This window comes from Caretta caretta, chromosome 6 (genome assembly GCF_965140235.1).
Source record: "Caretta caretta isolate rCarCar2 chromosome 6, rCarCar1.hap1, whole genome shotgun sequence".
Lineage (NCBI taxonomy): Eukaryota > Metazoa > Chordata > Testudines > Cheloniidae > Caretta > Caretta caretta.
In genome coordinates, this window is record NC_134211.1 from 22,351,348 (window position 1) to 22,366,051 (window position 14,704).

Consider the following 14,704-nt stretch of genomic DNA (forward strand, 5'->3'; position numbering starts at 1 on the left):
CATGAAGACCATCACCACTGCCATGGCAACCCACATAGATATGTTTTCAACAGAAGTAAACAGGAAATGTCTTTGGTTTTGTTCTTGAGCAGGTCACAGCTCAAAGTTTTTCATGGACAATTTCCTATTGCCCTGGACAGACAAACTCCTGTACACATTTCCTCCAGTTCCACTTCTACCCGAATGTTGTTCAAAATCAAACAGCACCAGGCTCAAGTTATACTTGTAGCTCCACCGTGTGACCTTGACAACATTAGTTTTTGACTTTGCTGATCCTTTTGGACAAAGATCCTCTGATACTTCCAGCGGATTCAGACCTGATCTCTCTGGACAATGGGCCTCTCCTTCACCCCCCCATACAGACCCTACACATGACACCCTGGATGCTCCGTGGCTGGCTCATCTGGAGGAAATTTGCTCAAAGGAGGTTCAAGATGTGCTTTTAAATGGTAGAAAGCCTTCTATTAGGTATACTTACCTGGCAAAATGGAAGAAATTCTCCATCTGGTCCCAGCAGAAAGGTGTTTCCCCACTCCCAGCTTCCATCCATCAGGTATTGGACTAGCTTGTATACCTGAAACAACAGGTCTTGCTATTAGTTCCGTCAAAATCCATCTGGCAGCTATCTGGGCTTTCCACTCACCACTTGATAACTGCTCCCTTTTTTCCAAGCCTATGGCAATCAGATTTCAAAAGAGTTTGGACAGGTTATTTCCCCAAGTAGAGATCCTATTCCCCCCTGGGACTTAATCCTAGTGTTAGCAAAGTTAATAGGTTCCAGCTTTGAACCAATGGCTACCTGTTCCTTCCTTCATCTGTCCAAGAAGGTAGCCTTTTTGATTGCAATCACCTCATCCAGGAGAGTGGGTGAGTTATGAGCTCTGATTTCAGAAACTCCTTATGTTATCTTTTATAACACCAAGATTTACCTCTGCCCTCATCCAAAGTTCCTCACTAAAGTGTTGTCCAACTTCCACTTTAATTGGGCAATTTGTTTACCAATTTTCTACCCAAAGCTTCATAATCATAAAGATGAAGAAAAAGGTCACACCTTGGACATTAGAAGAGCTTCAGCATTTTACCTGGACCACACTAAGTGGTTTAGGCATTGTCACAGCTATTTGTGGCAATTGCAAACAGACTGAAGGGCCTTCCAGTCTCCTCTCAAAGGATTTCCTTTTAGATCTCCTTTCATATTCATTTATGCTACAAGCCGGCTAATGTGACAACCCCAAGAAAAGTGTTGGTGCATTCAACTAGATCATATGCAGCATTGGCAGCCTCTCGGGCCCAATTGCACATTCTGGACATTTGCAAAGTGGCAAGTTGGTCATCAGTGCATAATTTTGCCTCGCATTGTGCCATTTCTCAACAATCTAGACATGGTGCCAGGTTTGGACATGTGGTCCTTCAGTATCTATTTAGGTAGACTGCGATCCCACCTCCAAACTGAACTGCTTGTGAGTCACCATTAGTGGAATGGACATGTGCAATCAGTCAAAGAAGAAGAATGGTTATTAACCTGTTCAGTAACTGTTGCTCTTCAAGATGTGTTACACATGTCCATTCCACACCCACCCTCTTTCCCCCTGTCTGTTGGAGTCTATCTGGTAAGAAGGAACTGAGGGAGAGAGGTCTGGGTGGCTCCGCCCTTTACACCATCTGCAGTAGCTCAAAGCATCAGAGGGTGCATGTGCCACCCTGACAGGTACTGTTGAAGGAAAAATCTTTCACAGTTGCACACTGGGGTGCACACACCTGAAGTGGAATAAACATGTGCAACACATGTCAGACCAACAGTTAAAGAACAGGTTAGTAACCCTTTCTTCTTACCGTTTATCATAAAACCTTCTTTATCAAGAAAGGATGATGAAGCCGGATTGATTTCAATGAGAGCTCCACAAGTGGAGCATTTGCAGGACTGGACATTCAACAGTAAATGTAGTGCTGATGTAAAAGTATCAGACTGACAACTTTAGGAAATGAAGTCCTTCATTTATCCACAGGAGAGGTATAATAACATGGTGACCTACGTTGTTACTGGCCATATACTGGTCAACCAATGTGTCTTAACTCTGACTTGCCAGTGCCACCTTAAGCAAGATTATTTCAGACCCTGAAGATGTAAGTGAAGGCATCAAACGCGTTCACTTGAAACTGGAATAAGACTACTATTTCATTTCATACAGGGCACAAAATAGCCATCAAACATTAACAGCTCTGTCTCTGTGGACCTGGCTGGATTCAAACCAGTGATCTAGAGGTAAAAAGTTTCATATCCCATTACCATTCCCCTGAACCTGCAGCCTTCCTTTGTTGTTAAGTTTTTACAATTTTTTAATATTGCATTCATACACTGCACTGTAAGAAAACATACATATTGCATTCATACATTGCACTGTAAGAAAATGATTTTAAAGTACATATGCTGGTAAATGCTAATTAAAACATTTCCAACAAAGGATTGCTATTTTCAGCTTCTCAGATTTATTGCATTGTTCTTAGCTGCCTCTCATTCTATTAGAGAAAATGCAGTAAGTTCAGCTAGCTAAGAAACGATGGCCATTAAATCAGTTTAGAACTTATGACTCAAAAATCTGCTTCATAAAATATGAAGACATCCAAATATCACAATGCTCTTGATAAAATTAACTAAAAGGAGTACCCAGGAGCATATTTTATTTATGGGGACAGATCAAGATTGAGCATCAACAATGAAACGTTTATTGGTAGTCAGAGGAAATTCACAGGGTTTCACTGAATGAATAGCTGGTTTTGGTTACAGAGCTCAGTGAAAAGTTAACATATCTGGTTGTATATGTGGAAATTGCCATTGTCACTGTAATAATCTGTCCAGCTTTTGTCCGAATCTGTTATTCCATTGATTAATATTTGGTATTATTCTGTTTTTTCATGGCTTCATTATGATTTTTTGGCTGTCACCATAGCTTTTAGGAATCAGAACGGGTCATATGAGCCAAGATCATTCAATGCTAATACATTTTCCAGTCAAAAGCTCTCAATATTTAGTTGTATTTCGGTTTCCAGAAAACTGTTTCCAGAAAACATATTGCTTGAGTGTTTTGCAATGACAGAGAAATGTAGGGAAACCTCTGAAGCTGTCTATATGGAGACAGTTAAAACAGTTTAATTTAGTGACAGTCTATTATTGCACAGTATGTTTTAAGTAGGATTTTCATTAAGGTATATCTAGTTTCAGGGAACACTTGCTTTCTAAGCATTCTCTAAGAAGCTGTTCCACTTCCAGTGTTACATGTATTTCTCCTATCATGTTCTGGCTAGTGGGCCTGGGGAAGTTTGGATACGGATACAAATTTTGTGGCTGAGGGCCTGCCTCCATAGTGGGCCAAACCAAAACCCAGCATTTGTTCATTCCTTCTGCTTCTTGATCTTTGGAAAAATTCACATTAAGATCCACATTTTATAGCTCTGGACCAATTCTAGTTTTGAAGACTCTCCAGGCCAGGGATACTCAGACTGCAGTGGTTCAGGAGCCAAATTAGAGATCAACATTATCCAAAAGAGCCACAATAGTGTGAATTCATTGTTTCATTTTCTATCTATCTATCTATCTATCTATCTATCTATCTATCTATCTATCTATCTATCTGATTCTCGCAGCAAATAAATTAATAACTTAGTGCAAGTTGATAATTTAATTGGTTAATAACATAGTAAAACATCCTGATTGGTTAATAACTAAATAACACTGTTCTACTATCATATGCTGCAAAGAGCTTCAGGAGATACATTAAAGAACCACTTGAGGCTCATGAGTCTCAGTCTGAGTATCACTGCTCTAGGCCATTGTTAGGGTTACTTTGCTCATTCCTGAATGTATTGATATCAGCTGCAACATGACAAGAACCGGCAGTTGGGCTGATATTTTGAAGAGGCAAAACACTTTTGTGTGTAACTCAGTTTAAGGCATAGGTTTTACTGTACTTCCAAATTTGATTGGCAAGCAGAAACTCGTGTTTTCTAGATCAGCAGTTCTCAAAAAACAGGGGTCCGAGGCCCCCTGGGGGTCTGTGAGCAGGTTTCAGGGGGTCAGCCAAGCAGGGCTGGCATTAGACTCATTGGATCCCAGAGCAGAAAGCCGAAGTCCTGCTGCCCCAAGCCCTACCACCCGGGGCTGAAGCTGAAACCTGGGTAACTTAGCTTTGCAGGGCCCCCTGTGGTGTGGGGTCCCAGGCAATTGCCCTGCTTGCTACCCCCTAATGCCAGCCCTGGCTTTTATACAGGGGCACTGGAAAATTGTGTTTAGTGGAGGTGCTGAGGGCCATTGAACCAATTTGTAAGCCCTGTATATGATGGAAACCACTTCAAGACAGGGGATGTGGCTGCACCCCTAGTTCCGGCACCTATGCTTTTATAGGCAGAAAAGCAGCTGTTGTGGCACAGCTGGGCTATGGAGTTTTTATAGCATGTTGGGGGGGGCGGGCGGGCTCAGAAAGAAAAATGTTGAGAACCTCTGTTCTAGATGATCTTAAGTGGCGGGCCTTCAGACAAATCTTTCAACAAATTGATGCCCATGCTTAACCATTTATGCTAGATAATTAAAACCTTCCATATCTCAAGCATATTAAGTCTGAATGAGGCTTTTGAGAACCAGTATGGATGGTGATGTAAGGATTTTAAAGCCAGAGTCTATACTAGTTGTGGTTGCTATTCAGTTGGAATGATCTTTATTTTTCATGACTGAGATGCTTATTACATTTGCCGAAGTCATCCCAGGTTCTACCTGCTGTCAAGTGGACTATGAATCTTCATTATGATGGTTGCCATTTCAGGCAGGGGTTTACTATCTACAGCATTTTGTAGCTAGTATGACAAACCATTCTTCTTTGTGGCAGGTAGATTAGAAGAATGTGGGTTGTTATGATAACATCTTGATTTCTTTAGTACAGACTGTTTCAAAGAAATATTTTTTATTTTCTCCTGATGTACTTGAACTAAATACACACTTGAGAAAGAGTGGTTTCGATACAATTTTTTAAAGAAAATTAAAATCTTTGGAGTTCCTATGTTCCTGTTACATGGTCCATATTGGAGTGGACCCAAGGTCCATCTCATCCAATATACTGTCTCCAGCAGTGGCCAAAACCAGATTCCTCAGAGGAAGGTGGAAGAATCCCGCAGTAGACAGATGTGATATAATCTGCCCCCCCCATGAAAGTCTCAATCTCATCCCAAAAAGTTGGAGATTACTTTAAATGCTGGGTATTTTTATCCTTTCAGAAGCTCCTTGTTGCTATTAACTGCTATAACTTTGGATAGTCTTGTTATTTAGGTTAACAACTGATCCCTCTTTGAATTTTACTAAATTCTTATTGTGACAACTAAAAGGATGCTGAATGATTCTCCAAAGCAAAATTCTCTAGTTGTTCATAAGAACAGAATTTGACCCCTGTGTGGATAAGTCTTTCACATTGTATATGATAATTTTGGCCTTTGCACAGACAAACTTCAAATTCAGGAAGTACTTTTTTGCAAACATTTTGCATAGGGATATTTAGTATAATGCCAAGGTCCAGAGAAAGTTCAAGAGACATTCTTAGTCTGCATACACATTGTACATTTCATATCCAGTTTCTGGAATTAGGCTCTGTCCCTGACTTCTGTTCTCACACTAACACCTTAAGTGAGGAATAAAAAGAAAGAAAGTATTCAGTCAGAGTCCAGTGATTTGGATGAATGCTTTGGAGAAGAGCCAACAACCTCAGCAACACCAATGCTTGGTGGGGATTGAATAAAGGAGTGAAATCTAGACAAAAGACTAGGTTAAGATAGAGTTAAACTTGTAACTATGTGATCTATCTACCTTATATAAAAACAACCTAAGTAGAACACTATTTCAAAATAAACTAAAACATCAGTAAGTCTAGCATTACTCAACAAATATAGAAAGAGCAACTCTAACTTTGCCTTCTTGCGTCTCACCAGCATTGTCTGTGTAACTTAGCTAGGTGGTTGCACACTTAATTGCTTAAGGCTGAGTTCATTGCACACCCCAGGGGCTCCTGTTGGTTGGCTGGCGAGAACCCAGGCAGGAAGGTAAGCTGGCCAGTTGGTCAACTTGCCTGGTATCAACAAAAATATTTCCACGGACTGTGTCAATTTTGATGAATCAGCATTTTCCAAAGGAAAAAAATTCTAGCCAGGGAGCCCTGCGCACAGAGGAGTATGGGGACATGAGGCTCTTGAACTATAGTGGCCATGGAGGCACAACAAAGGCATTTCTAAATCAAAATTTTGGGTTTTAAACCAAAAGTTGTGGGCTGGAAACTTTCAGGTTCCCCCGCCCCCACCTTAGTAGTCAACGTTTTCTGCAAGGAAACAAAAACTTTTCTCATCACCTCAATTTCAGTCATCTTATGGTCGTGTTGTCAAATTTATCCTGAGAAGTCAGACATATGTGTCCTCATTTCAGAAGCCTTACACTTCTCCATCATTCCTTCAGTTATGCTGTGCTCGGTTGCTCTCATACCTACGCACCTCAAAAAATGTACACTGACTGACTTGAGTTTATATAAGAAAATCTGTTTATATAAGAGTGGAAGATTCTTGAATCTCTTGATTCTAGGAGTTAGGAGCTGGGGGTCTAAGCAATACACCAAAAATCATGAGACTCACAATAAAATCACGAGAATTGGCAATACCTGGATGGTTGGTGGGTGGCTGGTTTGGTCAAGTGGATAAAAGCCTGGCTACTGGACTAAGGACATTCACCTGACTCTTGCTAGCAGGATGCACCAGGCCCAGCACTGCAGGAATCCAGGAGCCTGCTTGGAAAGGGGGCTGGATCTGATCAGGAGCAAGAGTCTTCGTGGAGTTGAAGCTGGTTGGTGCCCAGATAAACCCCGCTACTTCCAGCTAAGCCTTTGGCTTATGTTCAACCATAATCCAGATATGATTTAGCAGGAACTTGGAACTTATAAAACAAGTGAAAACATCTGCCCATTGATGCAGTTCAGCCATACTCACCAAAATAGATGAAAACAGACATTATTTATGACTCAAGAATTGTTTCCTGTCATTTGAATAAAGTGAAAGATATAAGTAATAATCATGGTGGCGTCACTGTGTTTCTTTTAGATAACTATCTAAAATCCTGCAGTGTTTAAAGAAGATGTTATAGTTGAACACTCTGGGCTTCCTTAGACATTTATTTTACTGTAGAGTCGGGAAATACTTCAACTAAGCCTGTCAAGACTTAAAATAAATGTGTGCAAAAAGGAGAAATTTACATATGGTACTTGAAATATCAATTTTTTAAGAAAGTGGCTCATGAACTAATATTGTTTAGGAAACTTTATTTTAGAGTACTTGTGGCACCTTAGAGACTAACCAATTTATTTGAGCATAAGCTTTTGTGAGCTACAGCTCAGAAGTGAGCTGTAGCTCACGAAAGCTCATGCTCAAATAAATTGGTTAGTCTCTAAGGTGCCACAAGTACTCCTTTTCTTTTTGCGAATACAGACTAACACGGCTGCTACTCTGAAATTTGTTTTGGAGTGTTTCTTATCTTTCAAGTAAGTAAAGGAAAATGTAGTAGAGGATTAGTGTTATCAAGTTTAACTTCTATGCTATTTTGTTTGTATGCTCTGAATGAGTTTTGCAAAGGCTTGGTAAATGTACATTGCAGATCCTGTTGCTCCACTGGAAAAACTCTGCTTGTTTCTGAAAGGTCCTGTCTTAAATCTGCTTTGAAGAACTGTGTACCCTGAAGGCACAGGAAAAGAGTAACGTTAGTGTGCTCCCAAGTGCAAGAACTGCAGTCGTGCCTGTACTTTATGTGAGCTTCACTGGATGTGACTCTTCGCACACATCCTGTAAACACCCTTTACACCTACATAAGGGCCATGCATAACTTGACCTAAAGTGAGTAAATCAAAGCTTCAGGCTCTAAGAGTCTAAGATTTCATTTACATCTTGTGATTCTTTTTAGAATTAAAACATGATTCTATGAAATATCTCTAGACAGTCACCACAAACAGTACCAGTTTATGTAATCCCCAGAGCGCTACCTATCTTATTTCCACTATCTTCCCTCTCCCCTCTCTTCCCCTTTAGTCCTCATTTGGTCAAGTTATGTGACTCAGTATTTAGTACTGTTAAGCTTTCCTCAAATTGCAGTCTCTCCAACATTTTGATGATGATGTTTATCCTTTCTCTATACCCTCTGATTCATTGACAGCATTTATAGTACTGGGGGAGTGGGGCAGAATAGACTATTTTTTTTCTAAATGCTATTTCACCAGTCATATAAAGAGAGACTATTAGGTAACAGTTTCCTTTAAGTGTTCCTACAAATAACCTACCAAGTGTTAATAATATAGTTAAAACATTATCAGAATGGTATCTGGTAATGTATCCATGCCTTCCTTACTGTTTATCAGGAAGTAATAATGTATGACTTTGTTACTATACAATAGTATAAGATATGCCTTATTGTTTACAATTGATTGACTAATACGTTTTAGAAATATTAAAAATGAAATTTAAAAATGGTAAAATCAAGGCAATTTGCGGTTATGCCTGACATTCCAACTTTAATTCAGCCAGCTGAACTAGAATTTCGTTAAGCTTAACTTCTCTTAGTCATCTGAGTTTTTCAAAGGCATATTAACAGTCATATATGCACACTGGTCTGAACAGGACTTTTAAACTCTATCCTTTGTTTCTACAGAAGAAATAGTAGTTGTCACAGTAACTGGTGGGTAAATAGCATACACCAAACTCAAAGAGCAGAGAGACAGTGCTAGTCTAAATTTTTAGTTTAGGTTAAGGAAAAACAACAAGAGAGAACCAAAGTAAACAGAAAAGTTCTCAGAGATTTAAATTTCAGTACAGGGAAAGAATCATAACAGTTGCATAGCTATATACACAAGGACAAACAATTGTAAGTAACAGGATGCAAGTTATGTCTATCCTGCAATTCCCGAGGTAGGGGATACTTAGTAGCAATGCAAGGCATTCAGGCAGGGCTGGCCTTATGGGCAGGCGACATGAGCGACTGGCCAAGGTGCCGTGGTCAAGAGGCTGCAGAAGGCCCGTGCCCACCTGGGGGGTGGGAGGAGTGGATAAAGGGGGCTGCGGGGCAGGAGCCAGGCAGCATGACACCTGCAACTTCACTGCTGCTCCACCTGCTGCCACTTTACCTGCTGGGCGGCCGCCCACTGCTGGGTGAGCAGTACTTAAAGGGTGCCAAAGAAAGTTCGCCCTGGGCACCATTTTCCCTAAGGCCAGCCTTGGCTACCGGGGCTGAATTTGCTACCACTATAATTCCCCTAGGTGCTGTTAGCCGAGGCAGTGAAGAGGACCACTCAGCCACTACGCCGGCCAGAAGCCTCTGTTCTTTAAGCTGCATTTGTGAAAGTGCCATCACTAATCTGCCCCCCTCCACGCCTTCTTCAGCTCTGTCACACTTTTATTATATCCATATGATCGTTTTTATAATCCTAACTTTCCTGGAGGAAGAGGAGGTCAGGAGGAGGAGGTGGAAGCGGCTTCCAACCTTCTGAACGACAGGGGATGAATCTCATTTCAAGTCTCTTTTCTACCCTCCCCACAAGTCAAGCAGCTTTGAAAGGGAACCGCTGCTTCTTACCCTTAGCCAAGTCAACTGATAAATATGGGAATGAAGGAAAAATGAAATGTAGCAATTAAAGGGTGAAAAAAAGTGCGCACTTGAAAGCGGTTTCAGTGATTCTTAGCAGGTATTATTCCAGCATTCAGAGGAGACACCCTATCTATGGTAAAATACACACACATAAAAGGGCAATGTAAACATTTGATTACCACTGACTTCTTGTTACCAGCTCTTAATATTTGTGTAAATAACCTTTCTGGTTTCTTCATTTAGCAGTATAGGTCTTAGCTTGTACTTAATGGATTCCCAATTCACATTACCTGTTTGCTTTTCATTGCACATCCGGTAATAATCAAACCCTGTATGATTATGAAGTTAACAGACCGGTTGTGTCTATGACCCGGTAAATGATAACAAATTGTTAGGTTTACCTGACTCCAGCATGGACATTAATTACAAACCAGAGCTTTGCACAGTGGGCTCGCAAGTATTATGCTGGTTGGCCATGTGTATGAGCAGAATCTTCAGGTGGTGGTTCTTCTGTGACCCAAGGAGGTGGTTTTGATTAAACTCCCCTTTCACTTATGTTCATGAAAACAACTTATTGGGGTCTAGAGTTTCTTTTCCCTTTTTCCCAGTTGCTGTATGCAGTAGAAATGTGTGCCCAACAGTTTCCTTATACACAGTTCAGGGTGATGGCTGGGTTTCCCCATTCCTATCCCCATCAGGAAGGAAATGGAGAGTGTAGCTAAAGTCTAATTATTGAACAAACTTGCTTCTGTGCAAGCTTGGACCTGTAGTGTATCTGTTCCATGCTAACACAACAGAGAGAAACCCAAAGTGAGGTGTTGAGGATCCTTTGGTGCTAGTGTTTCACTTTAGTTCCTATCTCAAGCAAAAAGGGGCACATCCTACTTGGGACTGGTTCAGGATTAAGTCTAGTGTAACTCAGCACTTTGTTTTGAGGTCATAATTGATGCCAAGGGTATAGCAGACAAAAAAGTTCCCTTTTTCTCCCTACTTAAAGCAGATCAAAAGCAAATGAGGAGTATTGCTGTGTGGGCCAAGGCAGCCACTAGAAAATAAATTGGGCATCCAGAGCAGTTGTGCTATTAGAGCTGATTGCAGTGTTTGTGGTGGTGGTGAGAGAGAGAGACAAAGAGGCAGAGGATGGAGGAAGGTTATCAGTAAATGGGAATTCTTGTATAGATGTGCAGTTTTTTCCCTCTCTTCTTCCTCTGTTTACTCCCTTCACCACTTCTATTTCCTGCATGGTGCTTCTCCGCCATTTCTACCCTGTGTATGGGGTTGCAGCAGCAGCAGCAGAATTAAACTGACTTGAGTCCCTTTCGCTGAAGCACCTTTTCAGTGCAACCCAGATCACTTCAGAGTCGGAAGTCGGAACTTGCTGCAAGTATATATAGAACACAGTGGTCACCATCAAAGCTTGTTGTGCCAAAGCTGCAGCCAAGACCGGGTGTTGTCACTTGTCTCGAATAATTCCTCAAGAGTACAAGATGCTGACAGATGGCACTGCGTCAGGCAATGTTCGAGTGCTTGCCTATGCTCTCCACATTCATGTTTGGGGCCGTTCCTTAACTTCCACTTGGTAACATTGTCATCGGTCTTTGACATCTCAGCTCTCACTTGATTTAGAGTACACTGGTATTTTCATTCAAAGTCCGTGCCTGGAGGGAGTTCTTCTGAAAGAACTAGGTAGCAGAGGAACCCAGTGTAGGAGATAAGAGAAAGGAGTTTAGACCTTTCCCATACTCCCAGTCAAGCAGAGGATAACAAGAGCTTTGCATGTCTCTTGACAACTGTCTACCCAACGGCTGCCATTTTTTTTTTACTTCACACTGCTTGTTCCCAAAATCTTTTTGGCTGGGTTCCTGTTTTCAGGCCAGCAGACATGCTCCAGAGCACTATGGGAGTGACAAGTTCTCTCAGTTTCTCTAAGGCTGGCATTAGCAGAATGCAAAGAGTGATTGACACAAACAGAGGTCCCCACACCTGTGCTATCTGAGATTTTGGTCATGGTGAGAGTCACAGGCACAAAGCCAACACAGGGAGGTCTGAGGCCATTGTCCTCAGGTAATTATGATTAAAACCCAGGCACAAAATGGTGATGTCTTTGCCACTTCAGAGAAGCATATTTTTTTTAAATTAATTTCTCACTTTTAACAGGTATGAGAAACAGAATTGGCTCTAGAGCCACCACAACACAAAAGGACAATAACTGTAACCATGAAAGAAAGTTCTGTAAAGTTCAGAGTTTATGTACGCGCTGAAATAAAAGAAGTAAAATCCCGTACAACACTTAGTGCAGTTATTTTTACGTTGTGCAACAAATACAATTAAAAATAAATTAAATAAATGAAACCATCGTTAACTATTAAAATCACAAATTGGAAGCACTGCTGTAGCCTGAAGAAAGATGACCGTTATGCCAAAAAACTTGTCAATGTCCCTACAGAGATAAGAAGGATTTTCCTGTGTTACCCTGCCTCCCAGCTCTGTAGGAACCATGTTGCAGCCTCTGGATGGTAGGGATTGCAGAGGCAGCTTCTGTTCTGCAGCAGTTTCCCCTATGGTGGTCCTTTGATTTCAGGGCTCCCTGTGCTTGCAGGTTTTGCAGCCACTCTGATCCAGAGCTGCATCTGTGTCTTTTTGGATGATACGAGTTCTGACAGTGTGATATACTTTACAAGTTCAACGAGGTAGTTTTAACTGTGCAGCACGGCACATCCTGAAGGTTAAGACTAGAAGAAAGAAAGCCAGTTGTGCACAAGATGAGAGGACAGTGCCCAACTTAACAGCCACAGCATATAAAACACTACTAAATAAAACTGCTGTGCTAGCATGGTGCAGCGGTGTTCTTTCGCATTATAGCTGAAAGTGGCCAGGAGCGAGCCTTTTACTTCCTGGACATTTTCAGGTGTGCAGCAGTGTATACTACAACTGTTCATTTAAAACTGAAAGGTGTTTAACTTTTTTAAAGAGTTCTTGGCATACCACTTCCAGCAAGCTCCCATACCACAATTTGGGAACCCTGGCTCTGAAGTACAAAGCACATCCCACTCTATCAGACCATCCGTTTCAAAGCGAGGCAGACTCATTACAGGGGAAGGGACATTTTCAGCTATGAAACTCCTTTGGATCCAATGAGAACCAATGGATGCAAATAATCCTTTCATATTCCATTATTCCCATGGCAGACACTGTAACTCCCAAGACGAATGTTTAGCATATTGAATGACTACAGTTATATTGTAGCAGACTTGTAAAAAACATTTGATCAAAACCTCATTAAACTTACATAAGCATTCTTTTTGTTTCCTTTCCCTTTATCCCCTAGACCTACCAGTTCAGAGTATTTTGTGCAGGCAGGTGTTAGGGAAGTGTGGGAGATACTAATGGAGAGTGACTCAGACACAGTAGATGCTTCTATCTGCTGCTTTTTTGTAACTCACTTTTTATGGGTAACCTAAGCTGCCAATTATCCTTGACCATAGAGACAATAGAGTAACATTGTGACTCTTTCAAGTAGAGCAAGGGATAGGCACTCAGGGTTCTTGGGTCCTAGTACCGATTCCATTGCTGATTTGCTGTATGACTGTTTGCATTAATGAAAGACCAAATATGTTCCTGTGCATAAAGAATGGTGGGCACATGTCAGCAGGCCTGCATACAGTATGCCACTCTCCCCAATGACACAGTTCTGCCAATACCTAATGTATTATATCATGGGTGCTGTATGCAGACTGCAGAGGCCATAACGATTTATTGGCATGTAATGTGGGCTATATCATGGTTGAAATTCTATGGCCTCTGTTATACAGGAGGTCAGACTAGATGATCGGATGGTGCTTTCTGGCCTTGAGATCCATGAATAACTGGATAACCTATATCCCCTTCCTCTCAACAAATCTATATTTAGAACACAAAGGAAGCATTTTCACTGTTTTTTTTTCTCTGATGGAAGAATTAAGTCTTAGTTATTTGCTTGAAATCCAATCCCCAAAATCCATGGAAGTCTAAATGGAATGATTTCCACTTACTTCAACAGGATCAGTGTCTCAATGAGTAGTGATTTTCCACCATCTGTCATTACCAAACTTCATTTTTTCCTAGGTACATATTTCCCTGCCTGAATTAATTTTTCAGGTTTATAGGTTATTATTGTTGTTTTCAGAGTGAGAACAAGTAAAGAGGGAGGGATAACATAATTATGCCTTTATGCTTCTTGTCTACAACCTAGTACAAACAAAATGCTTGCCAAATGAATTATTAACTGTCTAAGCTATAATGAAACACTGACATATTTCTAAGAACTCAGATCACACATTTTCTAAATGAATCTAATATCTTAGTTACTTGAAAAGATATTTATTTTCAAATTAGCAAGGCTATTTAAATAAACACAGCAGGCTAGAATATTAAACCTTTTTATAATTTTACATTTTTTTAATATTATAGGATCTGGTCTGTTCTTTTTGAAATTCAGAGAACCACATGGGACTAATCCCAATGTGCTGATATGTCTGCACATTATATTTTTCAGACTTTTCTGTTAATAATATTTTTCTTATAGAACATGATACTCCCTTTTTGTTCATATTTCATTAAAGATATGTGTGTAGTGGAGCTGGAGGTGCAATTTTCAGGTTGAGTAGACATACTTGTGCTTGCTGCAATCTAGTTAGTGCTCTACAAATATCAGCATAGCTGTGGTTGCACAGAGAGTGGGATGGGCTAGCCTCCCCAGGTACAGTCCTGTCCTAAAACCTAGTATATATTTAGATGACTATCCCACTGTGCTGCCTGTGAAGCCAAAACTATGCTGCTATTTTAAGCATGCTACCTTGACCAGAGCTAGTGTGGATATGTCTACCTGAGCTGGAAATTACACCTTGTGTTCCAGTGTTCTTAGGTTGTATTTCTCTGAAGATCATAGAAACCTATATTATTGCAGCTGCAACTTTGGTTTAGCTAGCTGATTGACAAACCCACTCAAGGAGGTTATTGCAGTTCAAGTCCATTTTAAAAAAAATCATGGGCCAGATTCTGTTCTCACTTATACCTGTG

The 14,704-nt window shown here is 40.8% G+C and overlaps 1 protein-coding gene across 1 annotated transcript in view; it reads right to left on the reverse strand.

Moving 5' to 3' along the window:
• The window catches only part of MUC6 (mucin 6, oligomeric mucus/gel-forming), a 124,097-nt gene that overhangs the window by 61,947 nt on the left and 47,446 nt on the right, over window positions 1–14,704 (reverse strand). The window contains exon 2 of the mRNA XM_048853131.2: window positions 479–673. Coding sequence (XP_048709088.2) covers window positions 479–673 — 195 coding nt within the window. The remainder of the gene's footprint in view (window positions 1–478; window positions 674–14,704) is intronic.